The 20,579-nt window shown below is 52.0% G+C and overlaps 5 protein-coding genes across 5 annotated transcripts; 2 read left to right on the plus strand and 3 right to left on the minus strand.

Annotated features, from left to right (window-relative positions):
• Positions 1-779: 779 nt before the first annotated feature.
• On the plus strand, positions 780-1,970 carry N0V96_008852 (uncharacterized protein; the record flags this gene model as incomplete). Its single annotated transcript, XM_053188786.2, has 1 exon — positions 780-1,970. One exon carries the CDS (start codon positions 780-782, stop codon positions 1,968-1,970), a length of 1,191 nt encoding a protein of 396 aa, XP_053053552.2.
• A 347-nt stretch (positions 1,971-2,317) lies between these two features.
• N0V96_008853 (uncharacterized protein) lies at positions 2,318-4,180 on the minus strand (the record flags this gene model as incomplete). Its single annotated transcript, XM_053188787.2, has 2 exons — positions 2,318-3,945; positions 4,009-4,180. The coding sequence occupies 2 exons, from the start codon at positions 4,178-4,180 to the stop codon at positions 2,318-2,320; spliced, it is 1,800 nt and encodes a 599-aa protein (XP_053053553.2).
• Positions 4,181-5,292: 1,112 nt separating this feature from the next.
• Positions 5,293-7,003, minus strand: N0V96_008854 (uncharacterized protein; the record flags this gene model as incomplete). Its single annotated transcript, XM_065758466.1, has 3 exons — positions 5,293-5,723; positions 5,782-6,260; positions 6,633-7,003. 3 exons carry the CDS (start codon positions 7,001-7,003, stop codon positions 5,293-5,295), a joined length of 1,281 nt encoding a protein of 426 aa, XP_065612859.1.
• Positions 7,004-11,385: 4,382 nt separating this feature from the next.
• N0V96_008855 (uncharacterized protein) lies at positions 11,386-12,882 on the minus strand (the record flags this gene model as incomplete). The annotated part of the gene is made up of 3 exons (XM_065758467.1): positions 11,386-11,442; positions 11,500-12,066; positions 12,127-12,882. 3 exons carry the CDS (start codon positions 12,880-12,882, stop codon positions 11,386-11,388), a joined length of 1,380 nt encoding a protein of 459 aa, XP_065612860.1.
• A 2,704-nt stretch (positions 12,883-15,586) lies between these two features.
• On the plus strand, positions 15,587-17,195 carry N0V96_008856 (uncharacterized protein; the record flags this gene model as incomplete). The annotated part of the gene is made up of 4 exons (XM_065758468.1): positions 15,587-15,619; positions 15,739-16,077; positions 16,416-16,732; positions 16,841-17,195. The coding sequence occupies 4 exons, from the start codon at positions 15,587-15,589 to the stop codon at positions 17,193-17,195; spliced, it is 1,044 nt and encodes a 347-aa protein (XP_065612861.1).
• Between the last annotated feature and the right edge of the window lie 3,384 nt (positions 17,196-20,579).

The raw sequence follows: 20,579 nt of genomic DNA on the forward strand, positions 1-20,579 counted from the left end.
CCCGTTGTAGGTTTGCAAAGTCGCAGACGGGCCAATGCCGCGCATACTACCCTAGCTGCCGGCCTTGAAGAGACCTACTTGCCGGTGCAGGGATACGTTTGTTACTTGGAATTGCGAGTCATGTGACGCCCACTCTCCGTGCTACTAGACTCCATTCAACTGTCCACCCCAACACCACTCTCGAACGAAGGACATGACTCGCCAAGGGCCCCCCAAGAGTCCACCATCACCAAATGTTACCCTATCAAGAAGTGTCAAATCGCGGGCTTCATGTAAAGCGCTGTCTGGCCGAGATTGATCTTGCATCGAGAACTGGATCTGGGCGGGGCCGCGTTGAAGAAACCTCGACTTGTCAACCAGGTCCAGGTCGGACGGAATACTCCCCAAAATGTCGAGCTTCACCCCTGGATGCCGGAGTCTAGTCCCGAACTCTGAAGAAATCGCGGTTCGCAGAAACAAAAAAACATGCAGAGTTTTTCATGGGGTTTTGCTGCCCCCAGCAAATTGCCACCTCGATTGGGGAAAGGAAAGACGAACTCTGCCTGAACTGTATCATTGACGATCTGTTTCGGCAAGTATTAAGCGCAGTTATCCTCTTGTTGGTATATCGCACCCGGCTGATGAACTTCTCCTGAGTGCTTCCCCTTTTGTGACCCTGGTGATCGATCGACATAGTTGTACCGAGGCTTTCATATACTCACTCAACATCTCTGTAAATCTGTAACTTTCCATCAAGATACTCACTTCTTTACGTCGCAATTACACGGCGATCACTCACGATGGCCGGCACTCAAGGGGGAAGTTTCCCTATTCTCTCCTACCAACCTCTACGAATCTTCTATCAGATCTTCGGCGCCCTCTTCATTCTCTTCCCCTGCTTGCCGATATGGGCCATCAAGGCCCTGATTCCCTCCTGCCGTCCTCACCCGAAATGGGGCTTCAAGCAGGCCCTCATGGCGCGCTTGACGCGAAGCATCGTTGATCTCTATTCGAACGTGGGCATCACTGAGACGCATACCCTCAAGCCAGGCAAGGAGGGCGACCGCTTCCAGACTGCCGGCCCCTTCCCTTCAGATCTCTACCTCGGCCCTCTGGCCTCGAACCCTGACGTGAAGCCAACCACCGTGGGGGGCACCTGGTTCCCGGCCAAGCCCGACGTCGAGAAGGGTTTCGAAGGCAACGTGGTTCTGCAGATTCACGGTGGTGCATTTGTGTTGGGTGACGGCCGCACGGGATACTGCGGCTTCATGGCAAACACGCTCATCGAAAAGGCCGGCGCCGGCGCCGTCTTTGCGCCTCAGTACCGGCTATCAGGCTACGGCAGTGGTGCCGAAAAGGCTGCGAACCCTTTCCCTGCTGCACTGCAAGACGTTCTCACCAGCTATCTCTACCTGACCCGAACTCTCAACATCCCGTCCAACCGTATCGTGCTCTGCGGCGACAGCGCGGGCGGCAACCTTGTGATAGCCCTGCTGCGCTACCTCGACACCTACGGACCGGACCTTGGACTTGCCGTCCCCAGCTGTGCTGTGCTCATCGCCCCTTGGGTCAATCCCTTGGCCAGCTTGGGTCCGGACTCGGTGTACAAGCAGCACGAGCACTGGAGCACCGACTACCTCCCCGTCTCGTTCTTGCGCTGGGGCGCAAAGGTGTACTCGGCCGGCGTTTCTGAAGAGAACATACCGTATGTGACGCCGCTTGGTAACGCCTGGGGCACTAAGGTGCCTCTCTTCGTATCCATGGGTGAGGCCGAGATCCTGGAGACGGACGGTACTGCGTGGTGCCGGCAGATGCAGGAGGCTGAGAGCAGCGTCAGAGTATCGTATGAAGAGAATGCTGTACATGATACACTGCTGATGGGCGCCATTATTGGCTGGACCGAGAGCGCGCAGGCTGTGGCTACGAGAATCGGAGAGTTCTTGAAAGAGGTGCAGACTGAGAAGGCGCCCAGGGGGGCGGACGAGGCTTGAAGATGAAAGATCGACTCATTCTAAAGTAATATGTAGATGAATGTATATGTAAGTATAAGCATATTGATATTTAACAAGGAACACGTTTCAACTATGATTTCTTCCCTTCGTATGTGGTCAGTGATAAACGTCCCTTTCTAAAAGTGACCTCAACTGGAAACGAAACGTCTCATAGTGGCAAACAAATAGTGGCGGATCACAGGCTGCGGAAAATGCTTGCTCTAGTTCAAAAGTGTTAATGTGTTTGGATAGGTTCTCGTTGAAGTCATTCATGAATTATGGGATATATACAGGTATCAATGTGACACGATTCAAAGTAAGATAGCGCGTCATTTTCGGCTCCAGATTCAAATCCGCAAGGAATCCCCAATGTCATTTAAGTAGGAGATCGCCTCTTCGCGATAGTTATCTGCCACAATCTCCGCGCCGGCCTCGCTCCAGAGAATTGTTGACCGGCTAGTCGACTCGTATTGCGGCCAAGTAGGCACATCACTCATGTCGTGCCTGTTGGGATCCAAGTTGTTTACAAACGCAATCAGCGTACCCATCATATGGCGCGAATTGTTCGCCGGCAGCGTACCAAAGAAGTTTAACACGACGTCACTCGCATGGAAACTTCCAAGATACGGAATCGCCTCCAGCGTGCTGGCATCGGCATAATCGGCCGCCGTAACCGCGCCCAGCGTCGCCGAGCCATCCAGTACCGCCGCGGGCAGCGCCTGTTCGACCTGGTAGTTCCACTTGGTGCCCGGCGCGGCATCAAGAAGCTGCCTGCGCTGGCTCTCGAAACTATAGTCGCCAGTGATGGCCGATATGCGCTTGAACTGCATGTAAAGCGCATTGTTCTCGCCCGTACCGAATGGCGAACCGGCCGTCTGGTTGGCCAGGTACAGCGTCAAGATCTGCTCGAGCTGCGCGTCGGTGGCGTTGGGCCACCAGGTTCTCAGGAAGTAGTCCATTACTTCGTCGTCGGTGGTGGTGTTGGCGGCGTTGACGAGTGAGAAGAGGGTGCCTTCATCTCGCATGTCACCCCAGAGCAGAGGAACGTTGGCGATGGCTCCCGCGCTGACCAGTTTGTCAGGGCTATCGGTGAAGACTTCGCCGTCGGGGCGGATGGTCCAGGACGAGGCCAAGCTGTTGTAGCCTAGGAAGTACGGTACTGTCTGCATGTGCGCGTAGATGTCGTCGTATGAGGCTTCCCTCAGGCAGGCGATCACGTCTACGGCGTCACTACATCCAACGTAACTAGCAAGGGAGTCAAAGGTATCCTGCTGTCTCGCCGGACCATCAACCTTAAGCGGTCCACCCGAGCTGCCGACGGCCGCCCAAAAGAGGCCCTCGTTGTCACCGCCGTTGGCTACAAGATGTGCAGCCACTGACCAGCTACCCGCACTCTCGCCCCAGATAGTGACCTTGTCGGCATCACCGCCAAACGAGCCGATATGCTTGTTAACCCATCGAAGAGCGTTGCGCTGGTCACCAAAGCCCAGGTTCAGCAAGCCAGCGGCAGCCAGCTCTTCAGAGGCGCTGAAGCCAAAGTGGTTCAGCCGGTAGTTAATCGTGGCCACAATGACGGGCTGTCCCATGGCGACGCTACGGGCAACAATATTGGCGGCCTCGTAGACTACGCCGGGATTCTCGACATCGGCCTGCATCAGCGAGCCGCCTGCGCCGGCCTCGAAGCCGCCGCCGTGGATCCACACCAGCACGGGCAGGCCGGCGGTGCTGCTGGTATTCTGCGGTACGTGGATGTTGATCGAGAGGCAGTCCTCGCCCTGCTCTAGTGTAGACTGCGAGAGTGCGGCAACGAGGGTACCGGAGAGACTGCCCAGGGGCAGTACAGAGGGGTCGATGGAGGATGGGAGTTCGTGCTGCGGGCAGACGACGCCGTAGGCTGAAACGTTTTGTACGCCGGAGACGACGGTCTCAGCTATTATCGAGTGGTTGAACCGCGCCGCAGTAGCATAAGGAATGCCTAGTAGCAGCTGTGATCAGTACTGGGTTTCACAGTTGATAAAGAGAAGCAAGGCTAGTTTACCAAGATAGTTCGAGGTGCCTGTCCTGTCGTCGTTTTTGCCTTGGAACTGAGCGTACGAGGTGTTCACGATGGGCGTTGAGTCTCCGACGAAAAGAGTGGCGCCGGTGACGATTTGAGTTGTTGCATGGCAAATACCCACCGCCGAGGCGAGGATGGCAAGTCGTTGCAGCATGGTATTAAAGAGTGGACGTCTGAGTTGGACAGACAGGACTTGGTTGTGAATGAGAAGCTGAGAGCAGGCTTGTCGTTCACGATAGTATGGAGGGTGCTATGAGACGATATTTAAATACTTTAGCTAAGCCTCCCGCCGGGCCGTCATTATACAAACTGTTAAATTCTTCATGCGAAGCCGGTTCCGGGAGGCCCGTAGGAAATCCCGGAGGACTCCCGATAGAAACCCAGATGCAGATTCATTGACCGGACAGTGACGCAAGCAAGAGGTCTAAGCGGCCTCCCACCACACATTATTGGAAATTTGATTGCTATCGCACTTCAATGCGCAGACTGCGAGGGGTGTTCATGACTAGGTATTTACCACGTGGGATATATGAAATATTGAACCGGTGGGGTGATATGAGCAAAAGCCAGAAGGAGAACTTGGGCCGGTTCTGGACGTTGGGATAGCTCATGACTCGACTACCTTGCCCGGATGACCAGCAGGGTCAATCCCTGTTGCCACATGGGATGACAGCAATGACGATGGTTCCGTTATCACGTACATCGACCCCAGCGGCGGGGACAAGATCCAGGAATAGTGCAACAACGAAGGTGCTGTGGTGACTTCCAAATCTGATCTGCGCTGATTCGTGGCAGCTTCTGAGCTTCATGTGATGTGAAGCTCTTGTTGTCAGAATTTTGTCACATCTCGAAATCCGCTCTGATCGGTCATTCTTGGAAAACGGAGGATCTTGTAGGAGAAAAGGTGGCCTTTGAAAGAAGTACTTGTCTCGACTGGTAAGCTGATGCCACTACGCCTTCGACTGATGCCTTATCTTTTGATCTATACGGCTCGCAATGACATAAACTTGCCCTTGTCATTGGACTAATACTATCGCTTGATATTATCGACAACACGCACACTTAGTCAATAAGCCGGCTTCCATCAAGTGCGAAATTTCCCTCGTATTAGTACCGATGAAGTGTTGTATTCGAATAACATGTCGTACAATTTTTAGTTACGCCGTAGCCTTAACTAAAACACTTAATTTACCTCTCTGCCTTCCTAACCACTTCCTCTATTCATGTCCGTCACTTTCCCCGCATCCCGAGCACAATCTTCTCGCTTTACAAAGCGTCAATGTCAATCTCTGTATTCTTTCGCCTCGCGACAAAAGCCTTTGTACTACCCGACGACAAGGAGAGGCCGAACTCATGAATCGTGTGCTCGAATCCACTATCAAGCTTCCAGTCGTATTTCTGCACCAAGTGACACAAGAGGACCTTGACCTCGTTGGAGGCAAAAAATCTCCCAGGACACGCGTGCAGACCGTGGCCGAATCCCATGTGCGCCACCGATGTGCTTACCAGATGAGCTTTGCTATCCATCTTGGGGTCTCCACGCATCCGGAAGAATCGATACCCGTCAAACTCAAGAGGGTTTGGATATACGTTGGGGTCCACCATCGAGCCGAGGTCTGCCATGCAGCGGTCTCCCTTCTCGAGGACCAATCCTCCAGGAAGCTTGACTTGCCTGGTTGCTTTCCGATTCATCGTCGCTAGGAACCAATCAGTCGTTGTCACTAAGATGCCTGAAAGATTTACCAAATTGCTTACCAGAAGTTGTCGGCTTAAGTCTTTGCGCCTCCTTAATGACGCTGTCAAGCAGCTTCATATTGAACAAAGCAGACTTGGTCCAACCTTCTTTCCGAAGAACCGCCACAATCTCAGCGCGAACATCCTCCATCAGCTTTGGTCTTACCATCAGTCGAAGCATCGTTTCCGTTGCGAGGTCAGTAGTGGTGTGGATAGCCACAATAGAGAGGCCAAGCTGGGCTCCTACTGGGTCAAAAGGACTGCCCTGAGACTCTTCCATGACCCATTGAATCGCGTCTTTGTACGAAGGTTCAGTCCTCCCTTCAGACAAGGCCATCTTCTTCTCCCATTCTCGCTTTTCCAATACCGGGTTCAGAACGCGTCGTGCCTCTGCAACTTGTTCTTTGAGCAGTCGACACTGCGGAATAAAGTAGCAGGCTATGTGGCGAAGATAGGAAGGGTACTGCCGAAGAATTTCTGCGGCTGAAAAGGTGTTGACGCTATAAGAGCCGGTAATTTTAATCCATGCATCGTTTCGACAGAGTTCATCGCCAAGAAACACACGAGAGGAAAGACGAGCGACGAGGTTGAGAAGTGCTTCTTGAAGCGGAATCTCTCGCCACTCTGTTTCTTTTAGTTAGGCTTTTCCATACGATAAGGTGGCTTACCTGTCGAAGTTCCGAGAATCAGGCGCGTAGCAAAGTCAGCTTCCAGCGACAGTGGTGCAGTAATCTCATCTTGACAAGTACTTTAGTAAGCAATTGAAGCTCAGGCGAGGTGTCAAAGACGTACTGAGCATTTTGGTGATCTTTTTATTGATAGTTTTGTGAAGCAGTTCGTCCTTTCGCCCGTCAAAAGCAAAGCCATCAAACCCGGGAATGTTAGGGTGAAAGTTATCCACGAAGGCGTCGAGAAAATTCAGAGAACGCTCGTTGCGCATCTCGTCGGCGTGGTGCGCCGGAATAACAATGAGATCCCCCAAGTCGGTGAACATTCGGTAGGGCTTGCCTTTGAAGGCCTCTCGAGCATTGGCCATCAGACTTCGAGCATTACTGACAAAGTGTTGTTTGGTCTTCTGGCCAAGGAAATCCCACTTTGGGGGGCGGTTGATGTAAGGGAGGTGGTCGTGGCGTCCTGGTATGGAGATATATGCGAGTGTCAAGGAGAGGACTACGAAGAGCAGGCCAAGAGCCGACTGCTGCGGCTCTAGTGTGGCAGGCCAGCCGCTCCAGGATAAAGACATGTTGGTGGTCTATGTCGTGGATTTGTTGAAGTAGATTTGTCTTCCAAGCTCGTCATGAGATGGTATGCAAAGCTAGGAGGATGATCGCTCTAGAGCTATCTTATACAACATAGGTCGGAGTCCTGGCACTCCGCGACATCCCGAGTGCTACCTGAGATAAAGAAGCCGGGCCGTCCCTGAGCCTACTACCTTACATATCAAGTACCAAATTATCCGTGTCAAAGACCAGGCTGTATGTGAGAGAGTGGATACTCTGAGCATCTGCCGCGTACACGATGTCTACTGTCAAAGATTTTGACCGCCATGGTCCAATAGGTTCGTTGCATATGTCATCGGAACTTGGCACCGCCATTCATGTTTCCATGTAACGATGAAAACTCTGCTTTCATCGCACTCTAGGACTCCGTAGTCCGTACATACATATGAGCGCGGAGACGCACTCCGGTGGGATTCGAGGTGGGGTTTCGAGCTGGCGATGCTCTCGATGGTTCCCACAGTGTGCGTCGGTTAAAGAGCCGCCATCCCCCCTGGACTCAAGCTGCAGCTCCTTTGTATTTTGACATAATGAGAACAGTGTTCGTGCCATGTCGGTAGCATGTCCTAGCGCAGGTTCGTGTCGAGGTCACAGCCGTCGTTGTTGAGGCGGGATGGGTTTATTGCCCAATTAGGCAATGTGGGATGGAGGGGCGCCAAAACGGGACACATGCAACTTCGATATCATCAAGAAGCCGCAGAAAAGGCAGTCGAAACAAGGTAGAAAATAGCTGACTGGGCCTGCCTGAGAGCTCTACTCATTTTCTCGCTGACATTTGAGTCATTTGAATCTAAGGTATCTTAATCAATAAAGCCCTGCATAAGATACGCCCATGATGTGTCTCCCTTTCGTCTCTTCATCCAAGCTGGGGGCGGAGCTGGGAGATTTAAAGAGTATTACTAGTCAGAGAATGGATCGATTCTCTCCAGTAATCACACTCTCTTTCTGTTTCGCGTCCTTGTTACAGTAGCATGAGGTACCTAAGTACGATATTAAGGCACCCGATAGAAGACTGGCAACTAGACTAGGTTGGGTGCCGGCTTTTCTAGGTTTGAAGCCTCTTGCTCATACAACTTGGCGAGCTCACGAAGAACCCAGCTCATCCGTGGTGCGACTATTAATCGGATTTTAGAAACACGGATTTAATGACAGATTCGAATAGTTACTTACCACCCCAAACCCAGGTATCGTCATATAATCCAGCCCAGACACGAGCCAGATCCGCAGCAAGAGAACAAGATGGAGAGCGATCAACGTCGATTTGGCTGAGAAGATACCGGACATTGTCGAGGACCTTTGTTTCTTCTGGCGTAGTCTTTCCACTCGTAGACTGCAGGCTTTCGACCGTATGAACCCACTTTGTCACTAGGAGGGCTGACAAGGTCAGTACGAAAATATCTTCTTCATGACGAAATCTCCAAGGGAGAAATAAATGCGTACCAGCATCCCATCCCGCCAAAGCATGTTCCACACTCCACTTCAATGCCGCCGTCTTTTGCATGAGCAAGACTCCCGCTCGAATGGGTATAGCAAAGCCTTCCAGAGCACAGTCGACAGCCATGGTCATGTAGCCATCCCGCTCCTGAGCAGCATCAAAGTAGCGTTGCAAAATCACCAGCATATCCTGGCTACTCTCCTGGAAGAGTAACGAGCGATCTAACGATCGGAAGTTGATGAAAGCTCGGCCATACGAAACGCGCAAAACGGCAAATGCATTAAACAGCAACGGACCATCGGCTTCACTCCAGGTGCCGTCGTTGCCATCGCGTGTTTCAGTCAGCAGGTCTCTGCACCTCGAAAGAGCGGCCTCAATTCTCTTGGCGTCAGATTGGTGGCTTTCTCGATAACTTTGAGTCGTTCCGTAACAGGCCTCTTTCCCGTGGGCGAAGAACCAAACGACAATGGCGACTTGGTGCATCACGATTGACGCTGCGAACGGTGACCACATCCAGCTTGTGTCTAGTCTTTCTTCCTGTGCGCTATTACCAAATATCCAAGCTGTTGCTTGACGAAGACCCAGGGGTGAAGAAGGCAGTCGTCTCTGCAGAGACGACCTCCATTCAGAAGCACTCGTGGCATCCCATAGCTCGTCTTCGGCGGGCATCTCGATGTTGCACTCTTCTAGCGCTGCAAAACCTGGAACGATACCGTAGGCTATGACAAGGAGGTTACCAAGCACCATGCAGCAGCACATTAGACTTGATGATCTCAGTCAGCGGCGAAATATTTGAAGGGGATATGTGCTCTCACCGCTTTATCGACTCATGTTCGACCCAAGAATTCCACTGAGAGAGGTTTAAGTTCATCGAGCCAGGCTTGGCGCGGGCCATTCTTGACCGAAAATCCTGAAATGATGTATAAGCGTGTGGAAATGATGTCTCAAAACCTGTGCACGCACTGCTGATAGATGGCCGCAGCCGACGAGAGCCTGACGTATCAACCGCGGCTCACCGCTGAAGGAAGCGAAGAAGACGAGAATGAACCGCGTCTGGGCCAGTACTAGCGGCCCCTGGTCTGGTGGGGGTGAGTCTCGAGGTCTCGCCCAGTCATCCAATAGTTCTGGGATAGCCTGTAGTCTTTCAAAGTCTATGCTGGCTAGAACTCGTTCGGCTGTAAAATAGAGCGACGAGGCCATCTTTCTCTGAAGTCTGTGGAGGGCACCTATGGCGCATATTCCCAGGATTAGTGGACTAGGAGCCTTCTCTAATTCTAGAGTCTGCAAGTGCAGGAAAGGGAAGTGTATGTGAAAGGAATCCACATAGGAGTTGAAGTATTGCTGCAAGCATGTAACGGGTGGAAGTTGAAAGTCCCTGAGCTGCGCCTTAGTGAGGTGTGACTCTATATCAGCTAAGCAGTGAGCTCTCATCTCTTCTGTGAAAATGACTTTGTGGTTCTTCGCCGTCGTCGACTTGAGTATCCGCGGCGACCACCTTCGCCGAGGCCTGAGTGCGCTTTGGCATATGGTGTGCCCTTGTGATAATGTCGGAACACTTTCAAATCTGTCTGAAGAGTTGTTTTGGTTGCCTGAGAGGTGAGTTTGGTGCAAGGATACTGACGGCTGAAGTTGCTCTGGTGCAGTTTCAGATGCTGGAAAAGCGAATTGATCGAAAGTTCTACCCAAGAATGGATCAAAAAACTCCAGAGAAATATCGCTGAAATCAAAATTCTCAACTTCGGACATGATGTCATAGCCAAAGTGAGGTATCTCCCCTAATACATCTGGCCCGTCGACATTTACCGAAGGTAGGCTGCCTTCAGATGACATCTCATTTGATGGTCCTGTGCGGCCCTGCAAACTTTGATTCTGTTCGTTTAGAGTAGCCATAGACGTCGGTTCATCAACTTGGGCATTTCTCGAGGATATTCTCTCCAAACTAGAGGTTGCATCGCATTTCGACTGGTCTCGGTGGAAAGTCTTTTCATGGCGAGTAACGAGATCACTAGCAAAGACATCGTTAGTAGTGAAGCTGTTTGGAATCCAAGCCCAGACAAACTCACTTGCGAGCGAAGCGTCGGCTGCAAATGCGGCAAGAGAATGGCTTCTCTTGTGAATCTACGTTTCTTTAGTCGAAACTCCAGACTCTTCGGAAAGGTCAACCCAACGGCCTCGCTCATGGCGGTTGCGATGCTCGCTTCGCTTGAACGTCTTTGGACAGATCCGACATCGGTGCTGAACTCCTGCCTCTTTGCGGAAAGAGATGACAGACATTCCAGGAGTCTTTGTGGACGCCATAGCCGAGATACGCGCACAACGAACTGGAGGGGGGCTTCCGAATGACGTTGAATTAGTTGTCCACCTAAAGCGTTGAGTAAGAGTTTGAAGGTCAAAGTGCCGGTGACGATGGACGGACTGTTTAAGCCTCCGTGTCCGATCCTTGGAGCCTCCACAAACCGGGGCCGGTGGGCGGGCCGCTGCAGGCTAGTGGCGCGCGGGGTAAATGTCCGAGTAAGTCATGCGCACAATTGATGTAAGTCAATGTATTTAGACAGGGTGGCATTTGACGTCGTAACTCGGTGAGACAAATTCGTACCAATTGCTGTCTGCTGTTGTCTTTCCCCAGTATACGTTTGTCATTGACACAAAAGCCAAGAAGGTGCGTGACAAAGCCGTCAAGCATCATATGTCCTAAGACCTTTCTCTGGGATGAAACAACGTATTGGGTCATTTGAGGGTGTCTGTATAATATTTCGACTTCGGCATGGCTTTGGGTTTCCATTTTCTCTATTGGCAGCATTGACAGAACGAGAATATTGAGCAGATTCTACATGGTGATATAGGCTAGGGACCCCTGATGCGAATTATTGATGTCATCCTTCTTCTGCAACTCAACCAGTAATCCTTGTGTACCTACTTCTGAATTGAGTGCCGTCTCTTGTCCTCTTTGTACGGCGCAGGCTGTACAGTCTGTATACCACATTAGCTGAACAATCTCAAACTGCGAAAGGTCTTTGGTGTACTTACCGCCCTGATAAGTTTCACGGGAGATCCTTCAGATCCCCATTTCACTTCAACAGCCGTCCCTGGAGCGGCATGTTCTTTGTCAATAATCCCTAGTGACACCATTTCCTTGAACCAGTAACTATAGCACCGAGAAACAGCGCAACCGATCGTCTTGCCTCCATGTAAGACTGTACTACCAACAACGTTGCCAAGCAAATTGCGAGGCATTTCCATGTACTCAAAGGGTTCCGGTCGAAAGAGGGACGCAAAAACGTCAGTCACATCTTCCTCGTTCCAAACTAGCGTCACAAGCTGATTTGGCGGACTATCCTTGAGCTTGAGAAGAGCGTCACGCCCGATGAAGTCGTGCTCAAAGTTGATGAGCCAGCCCCAGTTCAGGTCGAATGGCGTGAAGTGGTAGGAGATGGGGTTTGCGCCATGGCTGCCGCTAGCTTTGGAGAGATAGTGGTCAAAGTCGAAGCCAATGTCTCGCGCGAATTGTCGGAACTGAAGAAGTTCCTTGTCATCTGCGGGCGCGTGTACGGCTGGAATGAAGTCTGCGGCCGGGGTCGCAAAGGCGGCTTCAACCTGGTGGTCTTGTGTTAGCCATTTTTTTGTTTGGGTGAAGGGGGAGCGGAGGTGCCTTACATGATTCACCATTTTTGCGCGAGCACCCAATTGCCGGATATTGTGCTTCTTGCCAGCGTCCACGATAGAACCGTAGACTTTTTTGGCATCCTCCGTCGAGCCCCAAAGCTCGAAGCCTAGTTCGCCGGATACACCTTGCCTCAGACAAAGGAACTTACTGCCCTCGATCGAGAGCTCCTTATAATGCATGAACTTGATATCCCGGACGCCCTTGTCCGTCACCTCATCCAGAAGCTGAACGCTCCGGGGACCCTGAATTTGAAGAAGAAACCAGTCATCAGTGACCAGCTGCAAGGTGGCATCAAACTTCTTTCTGCCCTGTTGAAACTGGTACACAAGCCAAACCGTCCCGGGACCGCTAGTGAACAGGAAATCGTCCTTTCCAAGCATCAAGACTAGGCCCTCGCCAACAACGCATCCATTATCCTGGCAGAAGATGGCATGCTTCGCTTGCCCGGGCTTGAAGTTGGCCCAACGGTTGGTTGAGATATATTCGAAAAAGGCTTGCGCCTCTGGACCGGTGACGCGGGCTTTGAGAAGCGGCGACCAGTCGCCAATGTAGCAGTCCGTCTTCCAGGAGACGCTCTCGTCGATCCAGCCCGAGTATTCGTAGGCTTCAAATGTTGGACCGAAGCGGGACCAGGTATTGACGCTTGGGTCTATAGGGACGGCGGGAGCCAGCGGGACGAAGTGCTTCTCGCTTCCGTCATCCCACCAGGGTTGTTTTGCTTTCTGAATTTGAGAGTTGGACGCCATCTTGAGGTTCAAAGAATTGTTTTCTGGTGTGAGAATTACGCTTTGGACTAATTACTTCTTTGCTATCGTAGATTTTCTTCATTCTTGTCTTATTTTATCGGCACGACTATGCTTTATGCTTGACCTTTCGATAATCGCTCACTCGAGTCCTCTCCACTCAGAATTGTAAGATGAAGTCATCAACTTCCTGCTGCTGTACATGTCACGGTGGGTTGAGAAATTCAGACAACTACTAACACATCCCAATTAGGCAATGTGGGATGTGGTGTGGGATGTCCCCACCCCTAATATGCTACTCCACTTTCTTGTCAGGGGGTTGATGACTCCCGATATTGGCGACGGACTTGGACGTTGCCGAACATTGCGGTCACATTTTGAATCACATTGCAGATCCATATGTGTTGCATTGTAAGTTCTTGGCCAAAGTCCACAGGATCTGCAGCATTGAATTGTTGGTCCATTGAAGCAAGTTGTCGCTGTCATTGATGTTGATGGCCGAGGGCTCGGCCCCCGTATGTGAACACGAAGGGAAGACAGGCCTCAGAAAAGTTGAAAACACGTTCAAGAAAACAAACTGTGTGCATGTGCACTGGGTTTGATTCCATTACTTCCTAAAATTTTTCATCACTAGACTTTTGTTGTAATTAGAATCGGCGGATGAAACACTAGGATATGTGTTCATGAATGGTCAGGAATTTGAGCTCCCTAATGAAATGACTATGGCAAAATGCCTAGATTCCAGCCAACCTGAATTTGAATTTTGAAAAAGATTCATCTATAAGGCCTCCACCAAGCTGAGTCTGTCTCAAACTTTCGCTAGTAAAATGCTGTATGTAGTCTGGCGATATGATACCACAATGTAATCCAAGTTTTTATGTCTACTTATACTACAACTATCCCAAGTTTAGTTTGTTTGAGGTTTCCGTTTGCCAACATCATCTATGTCACTCCTCTTTAACAAATTATCCTCCTACTTTAGACTCCCTTAAGAGCTTAACCTCCTCCTCCGAAACCAGCACAAAGTCATACGTTAGAAGCCGAGTCGACGGCTTCACATCGTACTTCTCAGCCAACCCGTCAACATCCGATACAGTCTTCAAGTCCACAATAAGCGACTCCTTGACTCCAAAGACCGCATCAGACCTCTCAAATGGATCTCCGCGAAGATACAAAGCTCTATTTCCGCGTCAGAAAGGAATCGTAAAATCAGAGTGAACATTCTGCAGCGCCAACAAGGAGAACTTACGTGATGAGACGATCATAGCCAGGCTTATCGAACATGAAATGAAAGTGACTAGGCCGATACCGATGCCTCCCCAACGTCGCCAACAGTCTCCCAACAGGCCCATCCCCCGGAATCGGATACGGAACCGGCACGATCGCCCGGAAAAAGAACCCTCCCCCCTCATCGCTTCTCACAACCGCCCGTCCGTCAGGATTTTCATACCCGTCATACTGGACATCATAAAACCCCTTTGAATCCGTCTCCCACACATCAACTTTCACCCCGGGAATCGGCACTCCCCGCGTGTCCCTGACCGTCCCCACAACAAGCATCGGCTCCCCGTCCCCATCTCTCGAAATCATCTCCCCGTGCGGCACAGCTTTCGCCTCGTGCGTGTGGAAGGGTCCGAGGACCGTACCCTCCGTCGCTCCGATACCTTGCGGCTTCGGGTGGTCTAACGAATCGACGAGGAGGGAGAGGCCGAGGACGTCGGAGAGGAGGACGAATTCCTGCCGGACGGGTGTGCAGGTTTTGCCGACGTCTGTGAGGAAGGCGATGGCGGTCTCCCATTCTGCAGTGGTGAGATTTGTCTCTCGGGCGAAGTCGTGGAGGTGGGTGACGAGCTTTTCTAGAAGGAGGCGGGTGCGGATGTTGGTGCATTTGGAGTTGATGGCGTGGACATTTTCTGTGATGTTGGATATTGTTAGGTCTTTGAGGGGTGGGTGTGAGAGGTCAATGTTGGAAAAGTCCATTGTGGCGGTAATGAGTGAACGAGGTCAATAGAGATTGACTTTGGACACAGGTTTCGTTGGGAAAGCAGACGGAGAGCAGCTCAAACATACCACGACACTTCATATCAAAGTCGTTTCGAAACTGAATATATCTTGATGACCCCCCGGAAAGGGCCTTGAAATCCCGATATGGGAATATCCTCCCGCACTCCCGGGCAAGAGTATGTGGAGATGGCTTTGGCAAAGCAGAGAGACAGACATGTTGCAAAACCAACCAATAGAACACAGAAACCTCTCCCACTGCAGAGAAATCCCAGTCTTTGTTCATCTCGATTCGTTCTAGACCTCCAAGTTACCTCACAGCCCCCTCCCCTCCCCGCGACTAAACAACACTACCCGCCCCCGGACATCATCCCACTTAGTTACCCCACAAAGTCATACGTCCGTGGGCATCCCACATAACCCGTTCTCTACTTGAACCCCAATGGACATGAGAAGGAGTGTGTTGACATCAGATCCTGGGAGAGCACTGGGTTGTCTCCACCAGGCTGTCTTGATGTCATGGAGGATTGACGCTGAGAAACTCGACCGACCCCAGGGATTATAATCCATCTTCGATGGTCTAACTCATAAGTATCAGTGACAACCAAGGCACGCCTACAGAGTCCTGGATCTTTCTTCTCTCCAAGGAGTCTTTTTCAGAGCAACAACACACGAAGCCTCTCCTCCGTAGCTTAGCTCATTCACAATGGCATCTCAAGACCACCATGGTATCAAAAAGGTAAAGTCACACTATCCCTTTATCACACCATCACGCCGCAAACCCATCATGTCAAACCTCTCCTCCCTTCCAACCTCACACATCGACTAACACCTCTCGCCAACAGATAATAGTAATAGGCACAGGCCCAACAGGCCTCCTCCTCTCCCTCCTCCTCGCCAAACACTCCATCCCCGTCCTCGTCCTCGACAAATCCACCTCCCTCGACACCCAACCCCGCGCAACACACTACGGCCCCCGCCAACCGCGTCCTCGAGCGCGCAAACCTCCTCACCCGCGTTCGCCGCCACGGCATCGAAGTAGGCGGCGCCCGCTGGCGCAAACCGGACGGCACCGTCCTCGCCAAGATCGAAAACAGCAGGCTCGGCGGGGATAATCCGGATAGAATCTCTTGTTTGCCGTTGAATTCGCTGTGTAAGATGGCGCTTGAAGACTTGGAGAAGGAGGCTGCGGCGGAGGTGAGGTGGGGGGTGTGAGGTTGTGGGGATTCGGGAGGAAGGGGAAGGGAAGGAGGGAAGGCGGTTGTGAAGGTTAGGACGGAGGAAGGGGTGGAGGAGTTGGAGGCTGATTATGTTGTTGGATGTGATGGCGCGAATAGTACTATTCGGAGACAGCTATTTGGGGACGAGTTTCCTGGGTATACGTGGGACTTGCAAATCATTGCTACAAACGTGAGTAGAAGCCCCCCTTTCCTCCCTCTCGAGAGATTGAACAGCCAGAAAGATAGAGAGAGAGAAGAGAGAGAGAGAGGAACGTCGACCGAAAAAATAAGAAAGATGTTAACCAGAGAACAAAGGTCTACTACGACTTTGAAAAATACGGCTGGGTAGACTCCAACTTTGTCATCCACCCAACAGACTACTTCATGGCCGCCAAAATCCAAGACGACGGCCTCTGGCGCGTCAGCTACGGCGAGGTCCCCGGCCTCAGCCACGACGAGTACCGCGCCCGCCAGCCCGCGAAATACGAGACCATGTTGCCCGGGAACCCGAAGCCGGACGACTATCGAATCGTCAACTTTAGCCCCTACAAGGTACACCAGCGTCTCGCGCCCCGGATGCGCGCGGGGAGGTTCATCTTGGCTGGGGATGCTGCTCACTTGTGCAACCCGTTGTAAGTGTCCTCGTAAATATGACCCATGTATAAGAGCAAGGGGGGAAGAGATGAAGAGAAAGAATCTTGTTTTGTGCCTATCTAACCTCTTGACCCCAACCTCCGCAGCGGCGGCATGGGCCTCACGGGTGGCATCGTCGACGTAGGCGACCTCTTCGACTGCCTAGCAGGCATCCAGGACGGCCGAGCCGACGACGACATACTCGACAAGTACGACCACTACCGACGAGAAAAGTACAACCAGTTCACGAACCCGGTCTCCGAGGCGAACCTCAAGAGGATGGCGTCGGACCCGGACGAGGTCGAGGCTAACGACCCGGGGATCGTCGCCATGCGTGAGGCGGACAAGACTGATGAGGCTGCCGTCGCGTTCCAACTGGTATGGTTGTTTATTCTTGCTTACCACTGTTCCCTCCTGGCTCGCTTTTGGCGGAGTGAAGATCTGATATGCGAACTCGTATAGGGTATACTGGGGCTTGCTCATGATATGACGCAGTATTATAAGAAATAGTGACGGCGGGGGTGAGAGACTTCCCAACTACTGAGATTCGCAAAACTTCAAAGGCAGACTTGGACGGATGTGATCTGGACTACGTACCAGGACTGAGATGGAGAGACGCGCACTGTCAACTTAGGTTCACTCTCTAGGCACAGATTAAAGCTTAAACGTAGTTCATTACAGACAACCGCTCGGTTGCTATTGCCTCCGTGTCTAGAGTCCCGTGACTCAATCCAACATTTGCGGAAATATTATGCTGGTCCGGCCGTCATCTGTAGAGTCACCAGAGCTAATAACCGTCCACGAAGCACCCGTCGTCTCAAGCACAGGAATGAGAGCCTTCCAGACGAAGCCTGAGCGTCTGACCAGGCGGCGTCTCCAGTCAGGACGCTGCGTGGCTGCCTATCTTGACGGTTCGGGGATTCAGAGTATCACTATGACAAGCCAACCACTCGGTTGCGTCGCGACACGAGATTTCGTCGTGTCTGTATGCACTGACACATCGGTGTGGTGTCATCCACGTGAGATTTGCAGCCGTAAGCCAAACTTGGCCAAGGTTTCCATGTGCCGGCGACGATCATATCGGTCGTGTGGAATCGATCTTCACGCTCGATGACTTCGTGAAGCGAACAAGAGCGTGTTCGTCCCTGAAATAGTAGTTCACTAGAACAACAGTGACATGCAGTGTCCTAGTAGGCCCCTTGGGTACTGAACTACAGAAACCAACGCGAAATGTTTTATCGACATACGGATTTGAGAACCGACAATGCAACGACGGGTAAATACAACCTATGCAATGCGCAAAGATGGAAGGAAATAAAGTCATGTCGCCGACTTGAGACCGAACTTGGGATGGTCCTTGCAGTGGAGAACCACCGCGGACGTGCGAGGACCGAATATACGGCGCTGACAGCAGGCGACGTTGTTTCGAGGGTCACGGAGAGGTCGCTCGCCGAGATGATCTGGAGAGTTGCAGCTCGCTCCAAACGTAATGCAAGATCCGAGTTGTCGGCCGATTTTGGAGAGGGATTGGTGATCTACTGATCGACGGGGCCGGCTCATCTTCAAGAGGATCCTGATCCCAGAGCTGCAAGATGGAAACGAAAGTTTTTGATAAGTGACCCAGGTTGTCAGACTTTAGAAATCTGCTCTAGTCTCACGAAACCACGCACCATTATCGGCTTGTGGCCATCGTGTAAGCCTAATTGGCTTGGTAAGATTGGCTGACTGAGGGGAATCTTCGTTGTTTAGCGCGTAGGGTTGACACGCCAAGAAGGGGGCCCTTGGAAGCACCCACGCATCGTCGCAATGCCGGTTCGCGGCGAAGGGGTAAAAGCTGGAGACGTTTAAGCGATCCGCCGAAGAATGTTCGTCATGCAGGCAGGCTGTGGCCTCGCGGAGTGCGAACAGATTGCGCTCTGACACCCTTGACTTGACGTCGGAGGTGAAGAAGGGCCGTGAGGGTCTAATTGACGAACGCCGACTGGCACGACGGCAAGGAAACTGATGACATGGAAGCTCTGTCGGTGTGTTTTAGGTTTTGTCAGTTTAGCGCGAACATCAATCAGGATGGGGGCCGCCAGTGTTGGAGATTGAGTCGCTAAAAGGCGGGCTTGAATGCGAGTGGGAATGGGGGCCGAGCCCGCCCTTACTCGAAGGGGGAACTGTTGGTCAGTGAAGCAGGGAGAAGGTCGTGTTCCGCAAATGTACAGATTGTAAGCAAGGCCGTTGGAATGTCATTGGAACTGACTGGCGATCACGCGGGGAGGTGCAGTTTGTGGTGGTGTGGTGGATTGGTGATGGTAGTGGTGGTGGCCGGGACACCTTCTCCCGTCAAACTCCTTGCCTGCTTGTACACTAAGCCATCGACGCCCGTACGATGGCGGTGTGTTGCAGCGTCTGTTGTAGTGCAAAGTCTCTGGATATCCAATGGTTCTTGAGCGAAGCGATTGGTAGAGCGCGAGACCTCCATTACTGAGCCAAGTCGTCAGTAACGCGTCGGCCTCGACTCCGCCGTCAAAAGGGGTGGTGGTGTCACAGACCTGCAGGTCCAACGACGGACAATTAACCACCCTCGTTAATAAGACGTCGGCATTTGGGGGCCAAGCAGATCTCTAAGATGAGAGTGTGCCTCACTGCCTGGTCTCATTTTTGAGTCTTTAGAAAGAAACGGCAGTGAGTGTTACTGTTGCGGTGATCTGTCGCATTGCTCGAGTGGAATATGAGGGTCCTGGGTGCCTGGGGCTCCTGGAATCATGATTCTAACATGAACATCTTTTCCAAAGAAGGTCGCAAACACCATAGATAACTTGGTAGCGAGGGGTATGGGCTGTCAATGTCATAGTGAGGCCTCGTGGTGCTCGCCGGTCCCTCGCATAGCAGACCCGCGAGGCCTAGACACACAGACTATGTTCCATCCCGTCGTCCTGTAATCCCACGATGGACACTCGCTCCGCTCCCAGACCGTCAGGTGTGGTAGCCTGGGACTCGGGAGGGGAGAGGTTTTAGTGATGTTGACCACTGGCAGGAGGGTGTTGAGAGGGCGAATAAGCGACGGGGACGAGGTGGCGGAAAAGGTGGCGCAATCCAGCGTTTGGCACGGGCCTCTGGATGCTAAATGTTGGTGTCTGCATCAATTCAGGGGAAGTCCATGGGTATCTGCATGTGCTTTCAAGTGGGCGCAAATGAGTGGGCGTGTTCGCAGCCGGAGAATGGACGCGATTGGATCGAGGGCGGCCGAGGTAGCGGATGCATGGGCGGGAAGAAAGGCAAATGTCAAGCTCGCGACAATAATAGCCACGATAAGACGATTTGACGAATGGGATATGCCATGTTCGTTGTGGAAGGGAAGCTGGCGGATTACGGGATTGTCGTCTTTGTAATGGCGAGAGTTGCAATCGCATTTGGTTCTGACGTTGAAATGTGTGTACGCTGGTGGTCTAGTTGATCCACCATCCAGCTTTTGCTGGTCACTGCTCATTCTGGTCTAGGATGGACAGACAGCATTCTTCTCGGAACGCGGAGGTGTCAAAGTATCCGCATCGTGAGGTGGGATTGTCATCAAGGGACGGACCCGAGAAGGACGAATTGGCAGAGACCTGGGCGGTATTCGTGGATGTTCGTTTTGACAGACAAACATTGTCGGTCCCGCAGTATGTACGTTGAAGTGGTATCGGTAATGAGCATCCGCCATGAGCAATGCCAGCCAGCCAGCGATGTATCCCGTAGGACTGTTAAGGACGCTGTGCCGCGTCTTGCCACCACCTATTGACGGTTGATTAAGCCACCAGCCCCTGGCGACGGCTTCACGAAGGCCGACGGTGGTGTCTGGGATCCCCTTGGGAATGG

The sequence above is a fragment of the Colletotrichum fioriniae genome, assembly GCF_027942845.1.
Source record: "Colletotrichum fioriniae strain IMI 355084 chromosome Unknown scaffold_11, whole genome shotgun sequence".
NCBI lineage: Eukaryota > Fungi > Ascomycota > Sordariomycetes > Glomerellales > Glomerellaceae > Colletotrichum > Colletotrichum fioriniae.